General features: G+C 38.0%; 2 protein-coding genes across 3 annotated transcripts; one reads left to right on the top strand and one right to left on the bottom strand.

Moving 5' to 3' along the window:
* Positions 1 to 307: 307 nt before the first annotated feature.
* On the top strand, positions 308 to 9335 carry crygs2 (crystallin, gamma S2). Its single transcript, XM_041807193.1, has 4 exons — positions 308 to 457; positions 2115 to 2207; positions 2284 to 2526; positions 7502 to 9335. Exons 1-4 carry the CDS (start codon positions 308 to 310, stop codon positions 7772 to 7774), a joined length of 759 nt encoding a protein of 252 aa, XP_041663127.1. The 3' UTR covers positions 7775 to 9335.
* A 99-nt stretch (positions 9336 to 9434) lies between these two features.
* Positions 9435 to 16863, bottom strand: lcmt2 (leucine carboxyl methyltransferase 2). 2 transcript variants are annotated; one of them, XM_041807397.1, is made up of 14 exons: positions 16676 to 16863; positions 16336 to 16460; positions 15779 to 15860; positions 15510 to 15690; positions 15228 to 15384; positions 14954 to 15143; positions 14073 to 14180; positions 13416 to 13503; positions 13089 to 13316; positions 12601 to 12846; positions 12405 to 12502; positions 11096 to 11283; positions 10874 to 11009; positions 9435 to 9804 (listed from the first exon to the last, which is right to left on the bottom strand). In XM_041807397.1, exons 1-14 carry the CDS (start codon positions 16742 to 16744, stop codon positions 9640 to 9642), a joined length of 2061 nt encoding a protein of 686 aa, XP_041663331.1. In that variant the 5' UTR covers positions 16745 to 16863; the 3' UTR covers positions 9435 to 9639. The 2 variants fall into 2 exon arrangements, with proteins under 2 accessions (XP_041663331.1, XP_041663332.1); XM_041807398.1 differs by lacking the exon at positions 10874 to 11009 and having other exon boundaries at positions 9656 to 9804.
* Positions 16864 to 17289: the final 426 nt, after the last annotated feature.

Genomic DNA, 17289 nt, shown 5'->3' with positions numbered 1-17289 from the left:
TAGCAGCAGCTACTCTTGCTAGGGTCTGCAACACAATGAGACAGATGATATACAAATATTTCAAACAAGATACAGTGAAGCCCTTGTAAAAATTCATCCTTACTCCAACACTTCCACTCACAACCCCACCAAAAGTCATACTGAGTCTAAGTAATACTCAGTCTGCACTGAACAAGACAAAAACAATCAAGCCAAAGCAGCTGAGTGAGACCTAACAGAAGCCTTTCTCTGAGTTTGAGGATGTAAACACTTCCTGTCCCTCTGCCCTCTGCTCTGCCTGGATGCATCCATAAGGCAGAAAGAAGTCATGAGTTGGCAGGTCCTCACCAGGTGGGGGCAAGCTGGTGGAGCTGGCATGTGTGACATGGTGCGAGTGCTGGAGCGGCGGGTGGGCACTGGACCCAGCCAGTACAGAAGTGGGGGTCAATGGACGCTAACCATGCCCGGCCTTTATGCCGTAATCCTTCCTCGCTTTTCTGGAAAAACTGAATAGCACTAGAATCACTGACTCAATTTTTGGATCTCATTTTCATGACAAAGCGATTGTTCCCCTTTTACCTCCACTGTTGCTGTTTATGAACGTGGGAACGGCGGGGGTATAAAAGGGAGCGGTGAGGGGACAGAGCAACATCGAGACCTCTGGGGAACAACCAGCACCGCCAGCAGCACCATCAGAACCGGCAGCATCTCCCGAGGAACATCAGGGCCAAGATGGGCAGGGTGAGTTCAGACTGAACGGTACTTCGAGGGCAGAGCTGGGCAATGCATTGAGTTTTTAAGATAGACTGACATATTTTTAAATGAGATAAATAGTAAGAGAGCAGCTTTTACACTGATATGTTGATGGTCAATCAAAACAGATGGATCAAAGTAAGGAAAACAAAGTAATACACTTAATGACACAAGGTAATCTATTTGAAATGTTATGTCTAAATAGAACATGGTTACCTTATTCACTTTATTTTAGGATTATATTATTTTTAAAAATTAAACATATTGAAACCTGTTTGATACCACAGCAATGAAAACGGGAGTCCTACGTATCCAAAACTGGGCAATTTCAGCTTTTTTATTTATCAAAAATTGCATGCAGACTCATGCACACTGTCTAAATTGCAAAAATACTTTGGAAACATCTGGAGAAAGAGTTTCTCTAACTCCGGGCCAGTTCTTCTTTGGGCCACTTTTTCAGGTGTTGCTAATATATTTGTGCACCTTAGACAGTGGTCTTTCTCCATTTTGATTTAAATATAGTGAAACATCATTGAGTTTCTGTACTTTTTGATAACACTTATTAAATTAATGGGGATTTGATCATTTTGAAACCTATGGCATTTGGAAAATATTAACTTCCTTTCATGGAAATGTTAGCAATGCTTATGGACAATTCAGATATTATGTATGAGTTTTTGTTGAATATTTGATAGTTGAAATTGAAAAAAATCCCAGTTTTGGGTTTTCTCTGTATTTTTGTTACTGTGGTATTAAACAGGTATCGGTATGGTTTGATTCTTACTAAAATCACATTAAAGAGTGTAATTCTGGTGTCGTGGCAGCTACTTTAGTCATTTCTGAAAAAAACATCCAGAAATATCCAGTGTATCACTATCCTGCAAATTATCATATTTAAATATGATATATTGAGTTTGGGTCCATGTGGCTGTCCTCTTAACAGAAATGTTGTGTTTGCATGTTGCACTGCTCGCTAGTAGGGGTTTATTTCTAGTTGTCTTCAACAAAGAGCAAAGTCTAGAGTTGTTGATTATCTTAGGATGACTTTTAGGATTTGAAATAAAAATAATGACTTGATTGACTCAATGTGTAGGATTTAAGGATGAAAAAGGCTTGATTTGCAGCCCTCAATGCAAGGATTGTCTGGTTTGGAGCAGGTTTATCGTGCTTTTGAACAGTAGAGCAGCTCATTTAGTTGCAATAAATACATTTTGCATGCAAAAATGCATCAATTTTCACCTAAGTCTTTACAGCTGTGAACTCCGCTAACAGTTTGTCTTCTAATGTCTTAAGACTTCATATGGCCCTGTATTGCCTAGTGGACATGTCGTGTTTCCCAAATACAGAGGCAACACTCCTCGTTACAGCAGCTGCAGGTCTAATTCAGCCCCAGTCCTTCGCTGTATTTCATTGCCCACACTCTTCACCTCCCAACATTCACTTTTGCAGCTTTTCTATCCAATAACGCAAAAACGGTGCCAAATTTACGGAAGAAAATCTTGTGACGTTTTCATGATAATATAAGGGCAATAATTAACGTTTTATCCCCAGATTGTTTTCTTCGAGGACAAAAACTTCCAGGGCCGTCGCTATGAATGCGACAGTGACTGCTCCGACTTCCACACCTACCTGAGTCGCTGCAACTCTATCCGTGTGGAGAGCGGGGCCTGGGTGGTGTACGAGAAACCAAATTACACGGGTTACCAGTACGTCCTGACCAAGGGAGAGTACCCGGACTACCAGCGCTGGATGGGCCTGAACGACCGCCTCAGCTCCTGCAAAATGATCCACTTTGTAAGTCAACAACATCCTGTCATTCACTCTGCACAAGTAAAAAAAAAAACTATTCTATCTGCCATAAACTCTGGAATAGAAGTCGTGACAGGATGTAAGCCTAAACCTCGGTAATCCTGCCAACTAACAGTGTAAAATAGTTGAATTTCACCCTACAATAACTCTGATGGTTATGAAGTACAGACACACAACATCCCACTTTCTCGGTCACTTGATGTCTTGAACAGAGTCTTTTTCACCAAGCCTGCCTTCTACGGACTTTATTTACTTTACACTTTAACACATTTTCCTTTAAATGCTCAATAGGGGGATCTTAACTTAATTAAAGTTAAAAACATTTGTTTGAAATCTAAATATCTATATCTATAAATCTTGACAAATAAACTCAATAATATACTCAAAAATATGAAACAGAGGTTAAAACATCTCATGTGAATTATTAAAAACGTTAAAAAAAAACTTTTTTTTTAAGCGCCCATGGCCTTCAATTGAATGTTGTACGATGCGCATGCTCAATAGCTTCTCTTCTGTACAAGAGAGAAACTCTTGAGGCACAAAGACAAGGCATGCTTGGTAGGGGTGTAAAACACCAGTTTCATCACGATACGATACCACACGATTCTCAGAACAATGATTCGATATTTGCCGAAATCACAAAGTCTGCCACGATTTGATTTCGATTTCGATTCGATTCGATTTAGAGGCCTGCGATTGATATCAGACGATTTTGTGAACCCATTTACCACAATCTGTTACTTTTCACATAAAGGAAAAAACACCATATTGATACGCTCTCGGCTGTTAGCCATTACATGCTATCCGTGCCTAGCTGTGTTGTGACTCGTGGATGGGCGGAAACTGTCATAACCAAGCACGTGGGGGGACTTTCAAATTAAAAGCATAAGGTAAAAATGGCGATTAATATCGATGTTTCTACTTTCAATCGATTTGACTGAATCATTGCTCAATCGATATATCGATCCAGATCGATGAATTGTTATACTCCTAATGCTTGGGCAAATTACTAAACACTTTTCATTAGATTGCAGCAGAGAAATCTGTGTCATTAAATACTGGTGTACAGAGTAAGTAAAGCAGCATCATGGTAAATCAGGGCCTTCTGCAACAAATCGTACCTGTGAGCATTGTTGAACTTATAGAGGTTGATGCTAGGAGGACGATCAGACAAGTGCAGAGTGAAAACTGAGTCAAGTCTTTAGAGAGGAGAACATCAGAAGAGAAGCTTAGAGCTCAGACCTGACCGGACATCAGGTCCAATCTGTGACAGGAGGAGAAATGACTCTCGCTCTTTTCAATGTCCTGATTCAGCAGGAATGCTACCAGGATGACCATAAATATCAAATAATATTATTTTTTGTTAGAATTTAACCCTTTAAATGTCAGTTGAAGTACAAAATATCCCTGATATTTATCAAGTAAAAACAACAACAAAAAATATTTCTCATATACTACATGTAAAGTGGATTTCCTTGAAGGGGATTATCACAGTCTTGAATATGGTAATAATGATCAACAACTTTGATTCATTAATTTTTTTAGAAAATTCTAAGATTAATATTGACCTCAAGGCACAAATAAACCTCTTCATACATATAGTATAGTACTATCAACCATGTTCATGTCAAGATTTTTAAAGCTGAAGTACTTTTCAATACCATAGGTCACTATTATAACAGATTATATCATTTACAATCATGTGGTATCAAAAAACTATTTAAGGATCAAAAACTAGTAAGTTAAAATTTAAATGGTTTAAAAATGCCTCTCTTACTCATTGTGATGACTTTTTGACACATTAAAATATCTTTTTTATTTGTGAAAACTGAAAGAGACAGCTCTTTCATCCTTAGATTAATGTAGATTTAATCGTATTTGTCGTACACTTCTCTGATCATAAACTTGCTCCCATGACTTAGTGGGATGTTAGCTGAGCTGACAGAAGCCACACACTGTGCAGGGCACAGAGGGGCTGTCGATGATGACTGCGGGGCTTTGTCGATGCAGACTGATATCTGGGTCAGTCTATTCCTACCATCCAACAGACAAACGGCCTGCAGGCTCATTCTGGGCTTTCATACAAAAATCAAACCCATTCGAGGAAGCTGCATGTCTCGCTCTGTGCTAAATATAACCCAGTGAATAAACAAGCTAAAGAAAGGCGAATAATATGAGGATGGTGATTATGGACCACTCAAGAAGCTCAGTGAGGATCTCATCCTTAAAAAGCCAAGTTATAATGAGGGAAGAGTAACAAAAAGCAACCAAACTAGTGAATCTGCTGGTCAATATAATGAGCTGATATCGACCTTTTATAGATCTACTGGCATTGTTAATGCCTTTTGTATGTGCAAACAAGTTAACTTTTGTCATGCACAACATAAAGCAGAATACAATGGTTTGATCGAATCCCAAGACCTTTGGTCTTGAAGAGTACACTTTGACTCCATTATTTTCATAACTCTGCTAACAAAGCAAAGATTCATGTTAAGGAAGTCAACTAATGAGTAAATATTCTAATTATCTTTGAATGATTTTGATTTGAAAGTAAAAAAAAGAGCATATCTCCAGATTTTAGAATATTAGAAAATGAAACTTTTTGGGAACATTTAATTAAAGACTTTTGTTTTGGGCTGTTAGTTGGACAAAGGATAAAGTAGGTATTCCCAGCACGACTTCACCAACGTCAAGGAGGACTGAATGAATTTGGAAAATAATCTGAATGCATTTTTTTCCCTATATTGTGATTATGGTTATTTCAGAGTTATTTCAAAAAGGCCATATGAACTGTACTGAATTGAATGATCATTTTTTTGTCATTTTCATTTTGAATAAGAAAAACATACAAAATAAGGAAATTAGGATTTTTTGCAAACTATTCTAGAAAAAAATATCACTTAATGTTTGCATAATGTGTACAGCATTACATCTCTGCTGCAAAAAATGGTATGACACTGGAATTTTGACACATTTCATGTTAAATAAATACTGAACCTTGCTGCGATTTGAAAATTGCAGTTGGACATATTGTAAATTAATCTAAATTTTCATTAACTGCCCAGCCTTACAGCCAAGATGCATGAATAAATAAAGTCTTGAAGAAAGTGGAATGCTTCAGTAACACCATGGAGTTTAGAGAACAACTTTATTAGAAAGACACGTTCCAGCTTGTAGCCTGACCCTGATGAAGGCTACAAGCTGAAACATGTCAGTCTAACAAAGTTGGACAAAAGAGGAAATCTGAAGACTGATTTGAGCTCTTGAAGTACAGAATTTCTTGTCAAGGTTTACAAGATACTCAACCAATCAACTGATTTTTGTGAAAGTGACCTGTGGCTGAATCAAAGCTGAAACTACATCTGAATACTCCCAGCCCTGTCTGTAGTTAATGTAGCAGCGCATCCCTACTGAGCAAGTCACAGTCCACTGAAAACCAGTTGAAAATTTATATTGTTGTTAAAAAATCTTTGGCAGGTATTTATCTAAGAAAGAAATCTACTGAATAATCTTTTAGAATCCCAAAGGTGCAGAATTTATTATCACAACTCAAACATTTTTGATAGAAGCAGCCATCACAGCCAGACAAGCATGGGGTGCTGAACACAGGCTGAAAATTAGTATTATTGATAAAAATCTTAAATAGTTATTTGTCTATGAGAGGTACCTACTGAATAGTCTTAATGGTGCAAAATCTTCTTGCATTGCAACTCAAAAAACTTTAATTTTAGCCTCCATGTTTGTACTCTCAGTCAAATTAGTAACAATGATGCCAATGAAGGAAGTGACCGTGTGCTACTCCATCCTTCCACCCTGCATTGAAAACAAACACCAATTGGACAACAGTTGACACAAATGGGGACTTAGGCTATAGGATGTGCAGATTTTTTCAGAGAAAAATCATGGTCATGGTCACAAACAAGCGGCATTAAACCAGAATGAGGTACAGCAATAGAGCAGCAGGTTCCAATAGCAGTTCACATGTATGTAGCAGTTTTGAATTAACATTCAGTGAATCCATGCAGCAATTCACACTTTGTGTCTGTCATCGCAGACAAGTCTTGTTGCAAATACAAATTCTACATATCCTGAAAGTGCCTAACTCTCTTGCCAATATATTTTATTTTTAGTTGAAAACCCTTTCTTCCCCAAACTGCATGACAGTAGTTCTCAACTGGTGTAGCCTTGGGACCCACCACAGGTTCCACAATAACATAGCCTGACCCAAATTTCTGTTATTATTCATTGATTGGGATTTATTTACTAAAACGTAGTGCTGTTTGGAGCCCAGGCAGAAATGTAACAGAGCAAAGAGACAGAAGAAAATAAAACATAAATACATAAAACAAAGAATACAAAATCCTTCAAGTATTGTAGAAGATTCCAGCAAGTTTCTGCTGAAAAATTTCCACATAAAATGCATAAAACTCAATGAAAAAATTACCCAAAATTCCCTTTCGTTTCTCCCTTACTGAAAAAGATTGCTGAAATTTTCTGGGAAAATTCCTTAAACTCTCTTATACCTTGTGAAATTTCATTGGATTTGGAGGAAAAGTCCCAGAGAAGAGTACAAAAAGTTTTTGAGGAAATGCCCAAAGCAATATTCCCCCCCAAATTTAAGGAAACCTCCTTAACCTTTTTGGGAAAATTACCTTAAGTTTTCTTAAAAATCATACAGAAAATCTACTTTGAGTTTGGGTAAATTCACAATTAAAATTATTGTATAGTTCAGGGAAAAAATTCTGGAAAGCTGTTTTATTTCAAAGGCTTAAACACTGGATCAAAAGCGCTAAAAAGACCCTATACAAGCCCACTAAAACAGCTCTGGGACCCACTTTTGGTACCTGACCCACCAGTTGAGAACCACTGCTCTACACTGAACACCGATACCAACCCTTGTCCTACCCATCCCTCCTTTCCCCTTCTCATCACCCTCTCCTCTTCTATCTCCTCCCTGCAGACAAGCGGCACGCAGTACAAGATGCAGCTGTACGAGAAGGCCGACTTTGGTGGTCAGGCCTACGAGACCTCTGAGGATTGCCCCTCTCTCCTGGACAAGTTCCGCTGGAGGGAGGTCTACTCCTGCAAGGTGTACGACGGCTGGTGGGTTTTCTACGAGAACCCCAACTACCGTGGACGCCAGTACTTCCTGGAGAAGGGAGAATACCGCAAACCCGGAGACTGGGGCGCCGTCAGTCCCACCGTCCAGTCCTTCAGGCGCTTCACTGAGTAATCAACCTCCATCCAAACTATTTAAGGAAAATTACCCAATATGCTATTTGATTCTGGTTTCACTAATTATTATTTGATTTTGAACTGAGGTCTCAAAAATAAAATCCTGTCCCCTAAGCAAACAGATAGCAACATCTCTGGATTTTTGTTTATGAGTTATTTATTGTATTTTTCAGGTGTAATTATCCACTTTTTAAAACTCAACAATGAAAACAGAGTTTAAAAAGTCCTAAACTCTCTGATTGGTCCATTTTCATCCTGTCTGGAGGATGATCAGTGGACTTTTCACCGAATATGGCTCCAGAAAAATACATGATATAAAATGGATTTACTAGGGGTGCATTTCCAACAAGTGTTCTTGTTTAGACCACTATGGTACAGCATGTACAGCACTAAAATATCCAAAATACCAAAATATCCACTCTGTACTGCTACTCCTCTGGTATCCTTCTGTTAGGGTACCAAGAGCTCCTTTCTGACTCAAAACAGTGGAGCTACATGCACAGCAGTCCACAGATTGGTAGAAGAAATACATAATTTCCCATGCAACAATGGTAAAACTGTACAAAAACAAAGCACTCGTCCTATGACTCTGCATGTAAATATGAGGACAATATAGTTCGGTTTCCTTCAAAACAGAAATCATTTCTGCTTTCTGAAGTTTTAGAATACTTATCCAAATGTTCACTGAAGTTGAATTATTTGCTTTGAGAGAATTTGCTATGAAGTTTTCAAGAATTTTCATGGGAATTATGGAGAATTTGTTAAGATGTTTTGCGTAATTACTCAGAAATTTTCAAGTCCTTTCAAGGAAATTTATTGAGTTAGGGTTTGTATATTATGGAGAGTTTCATGAACAGTTGTGGAAGTTTGCTTTGGATTCTTTTGCATTTGTATGGTGGGAAGTTGGGAAATTTGTCTACATATTTGGGGAGATTTGATTTGAAATTTGGGAAATGTAATTTTGGGGATATTTTTTGACTGCATTTCTAAAATTTGATTTGAAATTGTGTGTGTGTGTGTGTTTGTGGGGGGGTTGTCCCTGAAATTTTTAAGAATTTTCATGGAAAATTCAGGGAATTTGTCTGTTTGCAGAACATATTTGGGGAAATATGTTTGTAATACATTTGTAATTTTGGGGGAATTTGCTTGAAATTTTCAGGAATTTCTTTGATTTTTTAAATGTTTGGGAAATATTTGAAGAAATGCTGGGGTCCTTCTTCTTTGACAATCTAAAAATATATATATAAGGATTTTTATAATAATTCATAGAATTTAGATTTTTTTTGCAGAATCTGCTTTGAAATTTTTGAGTTCTTTGAGGAAATTTTTGGGATATGGTTTGTTATATTTAGGAGAGTTCCTTTAAAAGTTTTGCTTTGGTATTTTCATGGGAATTTGGTAAATTTGTATTAAATTTGTTGTGGAAATTTTCAGACATTTTTATGGAAACTTGGGAAGTGTATTTGTAATTTTAGGAATTTGGTGGTGGGGGTGTGTGATTTAAAATTGTTAGGTATTTTTGTGGATAATTTCCTTTGGTTTTTTTTTGGGGGGGGGGGGCAATTATACTACTACAAACGTAATAATTTATTTTTTAGCCTTTTTACAGCGGTCAGTGGGTTCAAGTCAGCTTAAGCTGAAGTCATTAAAAAAAAAAACACACTTTTACTTTTATTTCAAAGGCTTATGTTGCAGCAGTCAAAGACAGTTATTTGGTTGCAAATCATTAAAAAAAATCACTGTAGCAATTAAAAAACATTAGGTACTTTCCACTCATTTAAGACCCTAAAATGCATCAAAGCCAAGTCAATATTAAGAGATCCCCGTTTTGACAGTTTCCAAGAGAAAAACCTTCAGTCCACTTCATCCCAGAGCAGCTTGGAGGTCCACAGTGACGGGCTGAGGGTTGAAGTGAGTCCCAAACGAGAAACAGTTTCCTCCTCCTCCAATCAGAAGCAGTCGAGGTTCTTCTGTGTCTGTCAGCTCAGAGCAGAACGAGTGCAGCATCAGAGGCCAGGGCACCGAGGTCTGCAAGGGCAGGACACAAAATTGTCAATTACTGAGTATTTTTGGTAAAAGATTTGCCTCTAGTCAGTATGAAATGCATTTTTTATGAGGGCTGGAAAATGATTCATTCTAAATAAAATGTTTAAATTACATTTTTTTTGTATTTTCAAAATAAATTCTAAGTCCATATTGACAATGTGAATCAGTTCCTCTTAATGTGTTGATAAACTGCTCAAATGAAATCAAAGAGAAGTATTTTATATTGCTGACTTTCATTTCGATTTTTTTAAATGAGTGCTGCACTCCCACTAAAGGTGGGAGATAGCTACAAAGAGTGCATTTGACAAAATGTATTAGACATGAAGAAAAATGCAGGAATGCATGTACAAAATGACTCACTGACATCCAGTAATCCCTGGTTAATGTGACACCATTGACACTTTTCAGGAGTTTTACTTTCAATAGCTTTCCCTGACAAAGAAACCATTTAAGAGACTTTCTTAGAAAACTGTTCCTTTTAAACCTTTTATTTTGGAATATTCCTGTTTGGATAAAACCCTCTTTTATTTTGAAGGAAAATGAGAACTTCTGGCAGATCCAAAGCACTGATATTAACTCTACCATAGAAAAAAATAACTTATAAGAGATTGAAAAGTAAATCAAAGTAGTTAAAGTGAACAGTAGAAAGTGAAATGTTTGATATAAAAAGGTTTAGAAGACTTCTGACTTGCCCACTGAACTGTCAGAGTTTTAAAAGTGACACGTGAAATTAAAGAGCAGAGGTGGACATATTTTGCATAACTGTAAGAGCAGGACAACGCTACAGTGAGTAGTACAAAATGTTACAAAATGTTACAAAATGATGCATGATTAATGTTAATAAACAATTTTGTGCTATTTTTGGACCATATTTGCATCAAAATAAATGTGTCAATGCTTACTGCCTTTCTAACAGCTGATACATTTTCTACGGCCCTTATAACCTCCAGTTTATTCATACATAAGGGTATTAGGACCAAAATTTACAAAGTAAGTTAATGCAAAAACTTGATCTATGTAAAAAAAAAAAGGTTCAGTAAATATTACTGACAGTGTGAAGTCTGAACTCCACACTGCTGCATGTGGCGAGATCAATGATGAGAACCCCAGGGACGCCGTCTGAATGAAGCCAGACTCCTCCAACAACAACCAGCTTTTCACTGATAACATGAGCACAATGAGAGTACCTACAGAAAGAAAATAAACCATTTATATTAATAGAAATCAATTAGAAACTCCAGGTTTTTTTCAACTGATGGGACCATTTACAGACCTGGGAACAGGAGGCGGCTGCACCTCCATCCTCTCCCAGGTGAAGCCTCTATCTGTGGGCCGTAAAATCACCGTATCCCCCAGAGGAACACCACCTCTGTTTAAGCCTCCGAACACCACCACGCCTCCGTGGTATAAACAAGCTGAATGGGAATGACGGGCCTCTGGGACAGCACCCTCTACTGGTACCTGTAAAAATAGTAACAAAGTTCTTATTGTAATCCTTTGTGTCTGTGTGTTTGGATTCAGTGAAGTTTAGGTAAAACAAGCTTATCTATTTCTGAGAAGATTTTTAACATTTATTCATCAACACAGCAATCCAACTCAGGAATCAAATTCAAAATATGTTTATATTGACAAATAAACAGTAAGGTTTAGCAGTTTGGACATTAAATTTATTGTCATTGTGCTATACTTGGTTGAATATCAACTGAAAATGATTCGTTGTCAATTCCAAAAAAAGTTGGGACATTGCATAAAATGTGGAAAAAAAAAAAAAGAAAAACAGAATACAGTTATGTGCAAATCCTTCTCAACCCATTTTCAACCGAGTGCAGCTCAAAGAAAAGATATTGAATCATCAAACTGATCAACCAGGTTGTTTTACGTGGAAATATGCATATATTGTGAATAAGAATAAGAAGCAGGTTTTACACTCTATTCCATCACCTTTTCTTCTCTACTAAATGCCTTGCGCTTCCATGCTGAGAAAAGCTGTTGGTAAAGTGTTGGACTATTTGCCATTTGCCAACACTGACTGTGAAGAACTGAGCTTTTCAGCAGTGCTCGTTGCCTACTCAATCAGGGTATTATCACCTGTTACCAATAAACCTACTTATCCGTGGAATGTTTCAGATGTTTTTGGAGCATTAAACAACTATCCCAGTCTTTTCTTGTTCCTGACCCAACTTTTTTGAAACATGCTGCAGGCATTGAATTCCAAATAGATTTATATTTTCATGAAACAATAAAGTTCAGCAGTTTGAACATCAGATATATTGTCATTGAGCTGTTTTCAGTTGAAAACTATTTGCAAATAATTGTTTTCTCTTTTAGATCACAGTTGTCAAAACGTCCCAACGTTTTTAGAACTGCAGTTTGTATTTTCATATTTGCCCAACTTCAATTTCTGCACAATGGCGGCAGGGTCTGCTCTGTTTGTGGACTTCAAATAGAGTTTTGCTCTGTATCTTGTTCAAAGATAATGAGGAATAAAAATGCTAGAAAAGGCAGCAGTTGTGTCAAAAATAAGAATAAAGGAGGTAAATAATTAAACTACATCATTAAAAGAAAATAGTGAAGGATTTAACCTCCATCCATTGCTGCTGGTCCAAACATAGGAAGTGTCCATCACCTAGAGTTGCCTCTGATTCGTTCTTTCCACCAAAAACAAACACAAAGTCTTTACCTAGAGAGGAAAGGAGAAACTTTATTAAATAACAAATAACTGAGGATTAAAATATGACCTGGAGACAAAATGACATAATTGTTTGTATTTCATCTCGCCTTTGTGACTGACTGCTGTAGCGGTGTGTCTCCATCTCAGCGCTGGTGGTTCACCCGTACAGACCAGTTGCTCTATACAAATTTTCACTGGATCCTGTACCACAGAGTCCAGACGACCAGGCGAAGCCGCAGGGTCAAAGGTTACTCTACAAAGGCCTTTGGTTGGGTTTAAAGGAGAGGAGCGACCACCATAAACCAACAAACCTCCTCCGGGTAGAGAGGTGATGGTGTGGTAGAGTCGAACACCTGGAGAAAGAAAATATTCTCACTTTCACTCTCTGCGTCTGCTTGAAAAGGTTAACTAAGGGAATAAATCAGCTGAGACGTAGCCTCATTTTCTCATGGGCTTCCAGAGTCTCACTTGTTTGCGTCCACTGGTGTTGACTCCTGTTGGCCATTAGGAAGAATGATCATCCACCTCATTGGCAATGTAGTCAGAAAAGCTAATACTACGACTAACACAAAAGAAAACATCCAAAGCCTCTCACCTAAATCCTCAGTTGGTTCCACACTCACAGATCTCCAGCCTTCCTGCTCTCTGAGGAGCATCCTCATCACTGCCCCTCTGCCTCCTCTGCTTGAGCCTCCTGTTAGTAGGACTCTCCCAGGACTGACAGAGGTGGACGCCATCCCCAAACCTTCCAAAGTGACGAGTAAGGTCTGTACACTCAGAGCTGAGGGGCTAAGAGATGGCAGAGAGGAAGGCGCTGGAGAAACTGATGAAAAACAAAAGATTTGTGCATTACACATAAGGACAGAAGTATGTATTTTTATTTATTTATTTATTTATTTTTAAAAAATAAAGTGCGAGTTACCTGGAGCATGAGTGAGTAAAGCCTGAGATGTTAATGAGCCTCGAGATGCAGTAAGGATGAAATAATGAGAACATTTCTGATGCCACTCCTGAGGAAGGAAACCAAGACGTTAATTTTAACATCAGAATCAAAAATACTCTTTTTATATACACTTGTTTGCCAAAGTTCTTCTTAACACAGTATATCTGTATGAAATCATGAATATTTTTTAATTGTGCTATAAAAAATGAATTAATCTTGACTTGAATTAAACAAAAACTTCAGTTGTTTTAATTGCTAAAATTCCAATAAAAAAGGATGACATACACTTGTTTTTTTGCCATAAGGTCTACATTTAAGCCATCCGATTTGTGTAATCATGATTTAAAAAAATATGTGCAGATCTAATTTCAGCAACCTTGGAACAGACGAAGACTTTTGCTCTCCAAGACTCCAGGTTAAAAGCTAATACCATAATTGTGCAATAATTAGCATTAATACACAGTGTATTTATTTAACTTAACCTATGCCTCAAAGAACAAAGTGGATCTTGAGTTCACTGAAGACTCTGTAACAAACACTAACATGACCAATAGTTTCACACATCATAAAAAACATAAATGCTTTAAAGACAAGATTAATCATAAAATAAGGTGCTAACACTTCCCATCTGCCCACCTCATATTCATCAAATGGCTCCAGATTCTCCACTCTGAGTCTCTCATCCTCAGAAACCAGCCCAAGGTAAAACTCATTCATATCCAGACACACACACTGCTCCCAACCCTGCAGAGAAAAACACAAAAAGTTGACTTGAAATATTTTGAACAAATGAAATGGTTACATGGATAAAACACCTTTGTTCCATAAACTGTTTGATTTAAAGGGGACATATTGTGCAAAAATCAAAAATTTTCTAACAAAAATATGTGCCCCTGACCTGTCCACAATCCCCTTAAGTACCAGAAAAATCCATTCCCTCCAGCCTCTCTTTCTCTACCTTTCAGAATATGTGTGCTGAACAAGCCGTTCTCAGATTTTGCCCTCATGATGTCATGTGGGGAGTAAGTACCTGCCCCCAGGTCTGGTTGGCCCACCCCACTTGGATGAAAAGTTCTGCCCTCTTCTACTAATCTTCCTCTCAGCTGTCAGCTGAGATGCTGGATAGCTCAGTGGGTTACCCTGCTGACTATGGTCTGGTAGATTGATGGTTCGAATCCTAGTGCTGTAACTTTGAATAAAACTGTCTGTAACATTGTAACATGCCACATCCATGTCCTGAGCGGGGTGAAGTCAGACAACTCATTAACATTTAAAGCCACAGACACAGAAATGGCTCTTTCTGAGAAGGGCTGAAACAGAGGGGTTTTTAGACATGCAAAAATCCTCGATACTAGAGTGTTTTTTTCAGCAACAAACTTCACAGGCATGTTTTAGGGACCTCTGAGAACAATATAAACTTGTCTTAAAGGGTTAAAATATGTCCCCTTTAAGGTGGGTTAAATAATTTATCAGGAACAACAGAAGAAGACAAAAATATATCTAATCTGTTCACTGACGTTGTCTAGAAACCTGTGTCTCTGTGCAGCAGTGTCTGGGTATTCTTGAAGTGCATGCAGAGCTGAATTAAGCCTCAAAAAATGATCCTGCATGATGCGGCCGAAGGGATCGTCTGGATGGATCTGCTCATACATGACAAAAAGAGACTGTGGCAGGAGCTTAGCAGCCCAGCAAATGACGGCATCTGACCTAGGGGACACAAAATTCATCCCTTTGAAGCATTTCTAAACAGAAGAGGTGATATTACTCTTCAGTAGACTAGATTTACTTTACCATTGTGTCTCCATGTAGGTCAGAACCACTTCAGAGAGAACTAATGTGGGGGCAGCCCAGTCCAGCCCAGCTGCACCTAGAGCCTCCTCCACCTTGGACTCATCTCTCACATCCACCCCCAGCAGCCGGTACTGACCGCTCGACACAAACACAGGCCCTGCAGACAAACAAGCATACTGTTATAAACTCTAACATAATTTTTATGAAAAGCTCAAACTTGTAGAAATGGAATAAAATCCTTCAAATCTCATCAGTGAGTTGTGTCTAAGGGAAGCATCAAACCTGCAGGAGGAGGTAAATGGGAGTCTAACATCCCCCTCAGAGTGATATTAGAGTTGATCAGAGCCTTTTTTCTTCGAGCTACATCTGGAAAATCCACCTCAAATACAGCAGATCTGTCTAGTGCTCCTTCTGCGTGAAGGCGAAAGTATAAAGAGTCAAATCCTGCACCCAGAGACAGAACCTGTAAGACAGGCAGTGAAGAAAGCAGTGAGAAATGTAAAATCTAAAACCCTCCAATGTAAAACTGTAAACTTAAAAGAAATACATGCCTGTCTCTTGGGGCAGTTTTCAGTAATGTGCAGAAATCTCTTCACACAGTGATCCACAGCTCTCCAGCGAACATAGTAGCCCCTAAAACATGAAATAAGTACACATCAGCATCAGATTCAGACAGAGATGCTCACTGGCATTTTGAACCCTTCATGCGGCCCTTTAAGTAACGCTATACCCAGGGTCAGGCAAAGATTAAAATGCACATTTAAGAACAATGACATACAAAAGTAATAAATAAGACACACTTAGGTGCCCTACATACTACTGAAACAACATAGGAACATAGTTTAAACAGCTATGTGGTCAAACGGCCAAACCAAATTATTCAGTTTATGCTTATTTCTGAAGACTTACTTTTAGATTTCTGACTTTATTCTGAAAGGACAGGGAAGCGTAACGGGTGGAAAATCAGTGACTGAGAGTTGGGAATGACATGTGGGAAAAGAACCTGTGTTGCCTGCCTGGAAGACTCACTTTCATACATGGGGACTTTAACCTTGATTATGGAGACATTTAAAATCTGAGAAGACAGAGAAGAAACTCTCTTTCTTACCTGTTGATGAGCGGGGCTCTTCTGGCCACTTTGCACACAAAATGTTGAATGATTTCATCTTTGAAGTATCCCTGAGCTGCAGCAGAAACTTTACTTACAACACTGCTGTCGTTAGTTCCCTGGACCTGAAAAAAGGCAGGAAATATGAAGACAAACAGATGGAAATGAGTTAGAATTAAAGACTTCTAATTCAATTTGGTTGAAAAAAATTGGTAAAGAGAAACACAATATGGTAATATTATAGAACAAGGACAGAAAATGCAGTACTAAATACATCCAATCAGATTTGTTAAAGAATTTAAGTTTCTGTTAGCTCAATCAAGTCAAAAATCAGACTCACCGCGGTGTCCTTCCGCTCTTTTTGCTTCTTTCTGTTCGTGGTTGGCATAATGTCATCAAGCTGTCTCATCCACTCGCATTTGAGCACATAATCATAGTTAAAAATTAAGTTAACACAAAAGTTTTCGGTACAACGTGTGATTGACTGATGTAAACAATTCAAACATCCTTTCTGTATGGGATACTTCCGGTTTCCTGTCCTCCCGTCCCTTACAGCGCCACCATTCGGCCTGGGGGACACAGTCTTATCTTCTTCGTTCATCGTTTACCGGCGGTTTGTTATCATCATTGAGGTTTTGTACCGCCACCCTCTGGAAAATGTTTTCAGGGGAAAATTATGGGGTAATTTCCAGTGTAATACATTTATGTAAAAGCAATCCAAAAGAGCTATACGTTTTTTTTCACTGTTGTAATTCTCAAATAATTAAGTTCTTTTATTTGATTCCTTTATGATTTAGTAGCCGCAATTCAAGCCGTAATTCTATAAACGTTTAGACCATTAACTTGAAATCGTCTGATTTTGTTTTCTCTGAATTAACGAGACGATATGTGCATTTTTAATTAGAAAAAATGGCAATGCACTTCCCAGTTGATGGAATAAAAAAATTCTAAAGA

Source organism: Cheilinus undulatus, linkage group 15 (assembly GCF_018320785.1).
Source record: "Cheilinus undulatus linkage group 15, ASM1832078v1, whole genome shotgun sequence".
Classification (NCBI taxonomy): Eukaryota; Metazoa; Chordata; class Actinopteri; order Labriformes; family Labridae; genus Cheilinus; species Cheilinus undulatus.
The sequence above is the reverse complement of the archived record's forward strand: the minus strand, read 5'-3'. Positions and strand labels throughout refer to the sequence as shown.